The sequence below is a fragment of the Takifugu flavidus genome, chromosome 6, assembly GCF_003711565.1.
Source record: "Takifugu flavidus isolate HTHZ2018 chromosome 6, ASM371156v2, whole genome shotgun sequence".
Classification (NCBI taxonomy): domain Eukaryota; kingdom Metazoa; phylum Chordata; class Actinopteri; order Tetraodontiformes; family Tetraodontidae; genus Takifugu; species Takifugu flavidus.
Window position 1 is genome coordinate 16,042,291 of NC_079525.1, and position 9,052 is coordinate 16,051,342.

The 9,052-nt window shown below is 50.9% G+C and overlaps 1 protein-coding gene across 5 annotated transcripts; it reads left to right on the forward strand.

Moving 5' to 3' along the window:
• The first annotated feature begins 713 nt into the window (after positions 1 to 713).
• On the forward strand, positions 714 to 7,054 carry fip1l1b (FIP1 like 1b (S. cerevisiae)). 5 transcript variants are annotated; one of them, XM_057036428.1, is made up of 16 exons: positions 714 to 1,005; positions 1,519 to 1,573; positions 1,839 to 1,905; positions 1,982 to 2,100; positions 2,502 to 2,566; positions 2,954 to 3,061; positions 3,313 to 3,443; positions 3,654 to 3,772; positions 4,250 to 4,303; positions 4,524 to 4,623; positions 4,718 to 4,868; positions 4,943 to 5,024; positions 5,440 to 5,498; positions 5,579 to 5,768; positions 6,280 to 6,426; positions 6,592 to 7,054. In XM_057036428.1, the coding sequence occupies exons 1-16, from the start codon at positions 927 to 929 to the stop codon at positions 6,734 to 6,736; spliced, it is 1,671 nt and encodes a 556-aa protein (XP_056892408.1). In that variant the 5' UTR covers positions 714 to 926; the 3' UTR covers positions 6,737 to 7,054. The 5 variants fall into 5 exon arrangements, with proteins under 5 accessions (XP_056892408.1, XP_056892410.1, XP_056892409.1 ...); XM_057036430.1 differs by having other exon boundaries at positions 6,595 to 7,054; XM_057036429.1 differs by having other exon boundaries at positions 5,443 to 5,498.
• Positions 7,055 to 9,052: the final 1,998 nt, after the last annotated feature.

Here is a 9,052-nt window from a genome sequence, read left to right on the forward strand (position 1 = left end):
AGCTTCTTGTGGTCAGTCCACAGCACCAAGGGTTGTTCTGCCCCCCCCCCCCCCCCCCCGAGCTCACCATTACTCCCTGACATCAGACGCACCAGGACAGGAACTGCTGACTAGAATTGGAGCAGAAGACAAACGTCTGAGGACACAACGTTACTCTGGCATCAGTGATCAACCTCAACAGAAAGTGCTGCTTCCAGGCTTTTATCTGGCACTACGGGAGGAGGCCACATCACAGCCATCCCTGCTGCTCTTCACTTACCAGCAAGTTTTAGGATTGATTTTACTGCTTGTTTTCCCAGCCTCGAATGTCCAGGCTCCCTATGAGCCGACATCCTCTAGCAGGGTGTCCAGGAGATGTCTGTATAGGTCTTCATTGCTCCGGGTCATAGTTGTTCAAAGGTAAAGGTTCTTGAAGAGGTTGTACCTCTTCCGATTCCTACTCACTGAAACGGAAGCCAACCTTTTACTATCAAGGTGTACCAAATATGTTAAAACTGTTTAGGCCATTTGTTGAGTTTGTGTTTATTTAATTTGAAATTTAACTTGAAATGACTGCTGTTCAAACCCTCTTCCCTTTTACTGTTCAGTAAAAGTCATTCTTTGTCGGTGAAGTCATTGCTTCCTTGTTCATGTTCGTTATACGAGCAGGACAATGACGTGATTAAGCTGTATCGCACCCCGAGCGCCAGGGGGCGCTGTGGTCCATGCTATAGGACTTTCAAGTTAGCGGGACGTCAACAATCATTTCCGGGTTAACGTCGAGTAGCAGGTTCGGCATGAATCTTTGAAAGCGATTAAGTATATTTAGACAACAGGAAGATTTAGCCGATAAAAGAACACGTTTATCTGCGTGTTTGTCTTCTTGGCCACTTTGCCGCACGTCGTTTTGTTGGGGTGGGAGCGTGTTGAAGCGCCTTTAGCCGAACATGTCTGCGGAGGAAGCGGACAAAACAGCCACCACCGATGCCAGCGGCGGTGATGAAGAGGAGGAATGGCTGTATGGAGGTAAAAAGATGCCTTCCTGGCTCCGCAACTAGGGATTTACTGTAGTCTGCAGAGGCCTGCAGGAGATGGTTCACGACTCTATAGACCCGAGTAATGAACCTCTGACAGCGTAGCGCTTGATGCTAAGCTAACAGTGCTAGCCCGAGTGGCCTTTGTAAAAGTGTCTATTCAAGGATAATAACTACAACGGTGTTACTATTTTCAACAGTTTCGTCGCGCATTACCTGTAAAACATTTTCTAAACACTTAAATCACAACATACTTGCAGAAGCCGATTATGTCCTTGTATCGTAATTATCCTGTAGCCTCCCCATGAAGGATTGTGCTAATGCTGCTACTGTGCTGGGATTTCTTTGCAGTAAAACTTTCATTTTTGAATTAACCTCTTCTTTCCTCGGTCCTGCTGCTACACTTGAATTGGGTTTTGCTAGTTCCGAGGCTGACTTCAGCCTTGATATTGAAGGAGTTTAGATGTTTAATAGCATTTTAAACTTCTGTCAAATTCATTGTTAGATGAGTCTGAGAGCAAAGAGGAGGATGAAGAGGCCAAACTGAATGCTGCAGTCAGGTACAGAAAGTAACACATGCATGCAAGTCTCGTTCTAACAATAGAAAGAGTCAAAAGTAAGTAACATAATTGGTGTTGAATCGTAACATCTTGGCAGACAAACGTGTTCTGTTCTAGTAATCTGTCATTTCTTTTCAAGTCTGCCCCACACAACTACACTGGGCATCTTATTGTGATGTTTAGACATGTTTAGAATGGATCCTCTTCACAAAGAGACTGGCTGGCCTGATCTCAGCATCATTAAAGCGCTGCTCCTCCCCTTCAGTGCTCCTGCTGATGCTTCAGCCGAAGAGGAAGCTCCACACACCACAGGGAACGGAGTGGTCGCTGAGGTAGGTGATGTGCAAGCACGTGGGCATCGACATGTGGCTGCGACTTCCCTGTCTGAATTCTCCTGCCTGTGTTTAGGCTGCCGTGGATGTTGCAGGGGAAGACGGCGATGGCGACAGTGACAGCGAGAGCGACGACGACGACGACGACGTCCGTGTTACGATCGGGGACATAAAGACGGGGCCACCCCAGTATACGTAGGTTTGATCCCGTGTCATTTTAGCAGTCCTGGTGTACTCGGTGGGTTCAGCATAAGCTATTTCCTGACTCTGTTCTTGCTGCCTCCATATACAACAGGAGCTCGAGTGCCTCCCTGGGGGGGTTTGGCTGTTCTTTGGGGTTTGTTTCTTAATGTCACACTATCATTGTGGTTCATCTGCTCCAGGGGACGTTTGCTTTTCCCCTTTGTTCCTGGAGCCTGTCCCAGCCTGTCCCAGCCTGTCCCAGCCTGTCCCAGCTGCATAGGGGCAGGGTACGCCTCTGCTTCATCACAGGGCCACATCTCAGCATTTGGGGCTTCGGTGCCTTGCTCATGGCTCCCTCGGTGGTGCTCTGAAGGGTTCGGTTATGTTCTGACCTGAAGGGTTGTGTGTTCCAGGGCTTATGGAGCTCCACCAGTCAACCTCAATATAAAGTCCACGGGCTCCAGACCATATGGACAAGGTGTGTGCCGGCCCAATTCTGGTCCATTTTAGATGTATTTTTCATTTCCACTAGAATTGCTGTTTACCTTCACCAAGCATAGCGCTGTGGTTTTATCATTGGGGTCATCTTCTGATGACTGCCCGACCCGAACCTGCTCTTCACATTGTAGCAAACATGAAAAGATCCTGACTGATAATTGAAAGAGAGCAAAGGAACCCCCCCCCCCCCAGCTCAGTTCTGAGCAGATCCATTTACAAAAGAGCCGTTTTTAAAAGGAAACGTTTCTTCCCAGTAACTCCATCTGCACTGTAAATATCAAATCTGATGATTGCTGAGGCCCATTAGAGGATGGAGGAACTGATGAGCTGAATGAATCACATGACTCTTCTGCCTTTTATGTCCCAGCCACCAAGCTGAAGGGGATCGATCTGGACGCCCCAGGAAACATTAATGGAGTTCCTGTGGTGGATGTGGACATGGAGTCTTTTGAAGAGAAGCCCTGGAGGAAGCCAGGTACGTTGGTGTCCCACGAACCTTCTCTCAGCACCTCCCTGGTTGGGCGCACGTATCACTGCCGCCCTCAAACGCTTTTTGGGAGGCGGTTTGTTTACTTGCTTGTTTTTCCCTTTTGGCATTTTCACGTGTCCCAAAACATATTTGGGATCAGCCGTTGTGGACAGTCCATAAATATATATGTATATATTTTATATTCCCGCCCCCCCGCTTTGTTTGGCTCACATGTGGGTGTTGGGGTGTCTTCACAGGAGCGGATCTCTCAGATTACTTTAACTACGGCTTTAACGAGGACACCTGGAAAGCTTATTGTGAGAAGCAGAAGAGGCTGCGGATGGGCCTGGAGGTGTCTTCAGTCGGCTCGGTGGCCAGCAAGATCACTGTGAGATTTCATGATCCTGGACTTTAGGCAGGGCATCTAACGGCTCGTTAACTGACGAGTATTAAAGTGCAGGAGAGCTTTCCCACCAAAACCCGTAAATGAATCACAGCACCGCTCCAGCGGGGCGGCGGTTAGAGCCCTGCTGACACCACGATACATTACATATACATTACATATACATTACATAGTCATCTTTTTGCTTCCTCCAAGGTCCAGCAAGGCAGAACGGGCAATGAGAAGGACGTTTCCAGTGTGCCTGTTCTCACCTCAAAGCCAGACTTTGCATCTCCAGTTAGCCAGTACAAGTCTGCAGTCACTCAGGTCACCAGGTAATCTTCCCCTGCAGCCTGCTCTCCGTGCTGTGATGCCGTAGGAACCCGTCGCTCCATCTCCATAAGGAATGATACAAGCTGGGCTTTTGTTGTTTACATTAAAAAGAAGCTATGTGATTTTTAGAACTGGTGAAAATATCTGCTTGGCTCAGATGTCAGCACACCCATAATAGCTGCATAAACATCTCTGCATGTTCTATCACCCTCTCTCCTCTGCTGCTCTTTGTCCTCATGGCCCCATTTGATCTCCATTAGACCTTTTGGCTACTGTTCACACACACACACACACACACACACACACGTATGTTGACGTCGGTCTTTAAAAGGGCTAATTACAACTTTGATGTCGTCCTCAGCCTGGCTAGCAAGAGCGGCGCTCTGGTGGGAGCCAGGATCTTCCTGCTCTCGTTGGTTGTATGTGTTTGTGTGTTGCTCTCACCTCCTTTACCCCTCTCCTTTGTTTCAAAATGGTAGGATTCCTCCCCCTCAGTGGAATGGCACACCTGTCCAAGACATGTCGTATTATACGTAAGTGGTCATGGCCTCCCTGCATATAGTTAAACAGGCCCCACTGGGAACTTATCTCCAGGCCTGGTGTTTATCTTGTCCATGACCAATGACCACAGAGACATAGTTAATGACACACACCTGGTAAATGCCTCCTCTGTTAGCAGTTGCCAGGTGTCACACACCACATTGTTGAAACATCTCTGTAATTCCGCTCATGTTTGTATCTTTTTCCCCGCAGGAAGTCGAGCGGCACTATAGATGTGATAGGTGGGCAGACGGCCACCATCAGCCGCGTGGAAGGTCGCCGGAGACACAATCTAGACGGCAACAATATCCAGGTGCGAGAAGCTGCAGCCACGTTAAACGAGGCGATGGGGGGGTCCCCCCCCGCCTGGCCCCTCATTAGGACGTCATTCTCTTTACTCCTCGCAGGTGATTGCTGAGCAGTCCGATGCTGAGGCGCCTGCAGCAAAGATCCCCTCCTTCTTCCCTCCTGGACCCCTTCCTCCAAACATCCCCCCACCTCCGTTCCTCCCTCCACCTCCCAGCGTCAGTGCTGCACCCCCACTCATCCCCCCACCCAGTAAGTTGCACTGCAGCTGATTCTAGAGCCTGGGGGTGTTTTCAGGGCGTTTAGTTTGTCTTCTTTGGTTGTAGGGCTGCCTATAACTGTGCCTCCTCCTGGATTTCCTCCTCCACCCACCGGTCCTCCTCCTGCCATCATCCCCACCATGGACAGGTAGCATCAACACACGCACAGGATCATAGCTCTCGTTTTAAATAATGACAAATATCTTCTTACACTGTTGTTGATCCCGTTTGAACTAACCAAATGGTAGATGATGCAGAATGAAGTGTAATATAGTATTTCATAAAACTGGGAGGTTTATTTGCATTAGAGTTTTCAAAGGAGCGTTGCTGCTGCTGCTCTGTTCTCCACAGCTCATTAAGAATATGAGCACAAAACAGGCTGCAGCGCTCCAGAAGACCTTTACACGTTATATTTTGAAGCATCTGCACTAAAAAATCCTCTGTTTTTGCTGTGTTTCTTTCATCTGCTGAGCAGAAATCCCCTTTAATTGACTTCTGTATCAGTGGTTATCGGTGCGCTGTGAACCCCTCTGATTAGCATGAAACACATGTGCTTCCTTCAGCAGTGGCCACGCTGGAGGCTACGACGGTCGCTCTGTCCCTACCTACACATTTCCTCAAGGTGGGTTTTCTGCTTTAGGGTTTTAGCTCAAAAACGTGTTTGATGTGGTCTCTGACTGACGGACGGCTAACCTTGGACAGGTGCTTACCCTCCGCCCATGACTGGAGGTGTGCCTCCTCCTTGGCCTCATATGATGGACAACTCTAAATCCTGGGACTACTATTCCCGTCGAGAAGACAAGAGAGACAAAGAGAGAGAGAGACCCAGAGAGAGGACACATGAGCGTGAGAGAGAGAGGGAGCACAGTCCGTCAGCTATGAGCTACACCAGGTGAGACCAGCCTCGCAGGTCTGACAGGCCAATACAATCACAGACCCGGTCGCAGTGGGCCAGTCACACACTCATTTAGATCCCTGAGCTGGTGCCTCATACACCTCTCACACACCCTCATCCTGGAGTATGAAGGAGGGAATTCTGGCTGTAACGGGAGGAAACGGCTGCGACACGTGAGTTTGGCGTCAGTGAGGCGTTGGACAAAAAGGCCGACGGCCTGAGAAGCTTCTCTGAGCACACGTGGCGACGCCACCGCGCTGATCCGGCTGGAAGCCCAAACGATGACCGTCGTGTGGACCGTCGTGGCGTCTCAGATTTCTGAGGAAACGACGTCATGGCGCGGACGCCTCCCGCCCTCCAGCAGTTAATGTCCACTTCCTGTCTGCGCCCCTGGGGGACACACCTGCGGCTCATATATGTCCAAAGTTGGTTTTTAACGAGCGGCGTTGCCGGAGCGTCCTAATAATTTCTATATTGAACCTATTCTTCTGCTTTTCTGCCCACGCAGTGATGAAGAACGGTATCGCTATCGCGAGTACCAGGAGCGCGCCTACGGGGAACGCCATCGTGACCGATCCAGCCGCGAGAAGGAGGAAAGACACAGAGAGAGGCGGCACCGAGACAAAGAGGAGGGGCGGCACAAGTCCTCTCGCAGGTGAGGAGACGACACAAAGCCTCCGCAGGTGGGACAAGGGCCTCAGCAGGAAGGAAGACGGCGCTGTGACGTGTGACTCTGCTGTGGCCGAGGCCTTTCCTTATCCCGCCTGGTACCTTTGCTCTAATCTGTCTCTGAAATGGCGTTTTCCTCCGCTTCCATCAGCAGCAGCAGCAGGAGGCGACATGACAGCGAGGAGGGCGACAGCCACCGGAGGCACAAACACAAGAAGAGCAAGAGGAGCAAGGAGGGCAAAGAGGCCAGCGAGGACGCCAGTGCAGAGCAGGAGAACCAGGACGCCATGGAGTAGTGACCCCGCCTCCTCCCCTCCGGCCTGTCTCTGCTGTCCCCTCTGTGGAAGTTGATCCTGGCCGTCAGGTCTCATCCGTGTCCACGATCGTTCCGACCGGTGGGAATGGGAAGTGCAATGGAGGGATGTTGTATTCCCACCAGACAGGATATTAATCCCAGTCCTCCCGTCTTCCTGTGATCAAACTTCCCTTTTGGTGACTTCACGCTGTCTCCCCAATTATCAAGTCTCTTTCTGTCCTTTGTTGTTCCTTTGATCTTGTTCTCCATAGTGAGTTTCAGTTAAAGTTGAATTAAAAAAATCATTTTTGATAAGAAATTTTCCATGTGGTTGTTTTATAAAATGGCGTTTTTGTCTGAGCACAAAGAGTTTGTCTGTAAGGAATAAGAGTTGGGCAGCATGAATGTGCATGCACGTTGACACAGGCTTATAGTGCACGTGCATGTGCAAGAGTAATGGAGCAGGGATGCGATACCTCATCGGCTGCAGCAGATCTGTGATCCACCTCTTTCCTGTAATAGTTGGTCACTGCTCGTGGTTCTGCTGACAGGTGGATCCATTTGATTGTCCTCAGATCTGATCTGATCTGGGGTCTGATCGGATCTGGGGTCTGATCTGATCTGGGGTCAGGTCGGATCTGACCTGGGGTCTGATCAGATCTGGGGTCTGATCTGATCTGGGGTCAGGTCGGATCTGGGGTCTGATCTGATCTGATCTGATCTGGGGTCAGATAACGGAGCGGGAACAGAAGCTCTGCCAAAAATAAGATGTCCGAGGAAAACCCAGGTTGAAGGTCAGCGAGAGGTGTGTGGTGAAGATCGATCATGGTTATGGGGGATCTGACCTGGGGTCTGATCTGATCTGATGTGGGGTCTGATCTGGGGTCAGGTCAGATCTGACCTGGGGTCTGATCTGATCTGTGGTCTGATCGGATCTGACCTGGGGTCTGATCTGACCTGGGGTCTGATCTGATCTGGGGTCTGATCAGATCTGATCTGGGGTCAGGTCAGATCTGACCTGGGGTCTGATCGGATCTGACCTGGGGTCTGATCTGATCTGATCTGGGGTCAGATCTGATCTGGGGTCAGATCTGATCTGGGGTCAGGTCAGATCTGATCTGGGGTCTGATCGGATCTGACCTGGGGTCTGATCAGATCTGGGGTCTGATCTGACCTGGGGTCTGATCTGATCTGATCTGGGGTCTGATCAGATCTGACCTGATCTGATCTGGGGTCTGATCAGATCTGACCTGGGGTCTGATCGGATCTGACCTGGGGTCTGATCTGATCTGGGGTCTGATCTGATCTGGGGTCTGATCGGATCTGATCTGGGGTCAGGTCTGATCTGACCTGGGGTCTGATCTGATCTGATGTGGGGTCTGATCTGGGGTCAGGTCAGATCTGACCTGGGGTCAGATAACGGAGCGAGATCTGATGGGGGTCTGATCAGATCTGATCTGGGGTCAGATCTGATCTGGGGTCTGATCTGATCTGGGGTCTGATCTGATCTGATCTGGGGTCAGGTCAGATCTGATCTGGGGTCTGATCTGATCTGATCTGGGGTCTGATCAGATCTGATCTGGGGTCTGACCTGGGGTCAGGTCAGATCTGACCTGGGGTCTGATCTGGGGTCTGATCTGGGGTCAGGTCAGATCTGACCTGGGGTCTGATCATCTGACCTGGGGTCTGATCTGATGTGGGGTCTGATCGGATCTGACCTGGGGTCAGGTCAGATCTGACCTGGGGTCTGATCAGATCTGACCTGGGGTCTGATCTGATCTGGGGTCTGATCGGATCTGACCTGGGGTCTGATCTGACCTGGGGTCTGATCTGATCTGGGGTCTGATCGGATCTGATCTGGGGTCAGGTCTGATCTGACCTGGGGTCTGATTGGATCTGACCTGGGGTCTGATCAGATCTGATCTGGGGTCAGGTCAGATCTGATCTGGGGTCTGATCGGATCTGATCTGGGGTCAGGTCTGATCTGACCTGGGGTCTGATTGGATCTGACCTGGGGTCTGATCAGATCTGATCTGGGGTCAGGTCAGATCTGACCTGGGGTCTGATTGGATCTGACCTGGGGTCTGATTGGATCTGACCTGGGGTCTGATCAGATCTGGGGTCTGATCTGACCTGGGGTCTGATCGGATCTGATCTGGGGTCTGATCTGATCTGACCTGGGGTCTGATCTGATCTGACCTGGGGTCTGATCCGATCTGACCTGGGGTCTGATCTGATCTGGGGTCTGATCTGATCTGGGGTCTGATCTGATCTGGGGTCTGATCTGACCTGGGGTCTGATCGGATCTGATCTGGGG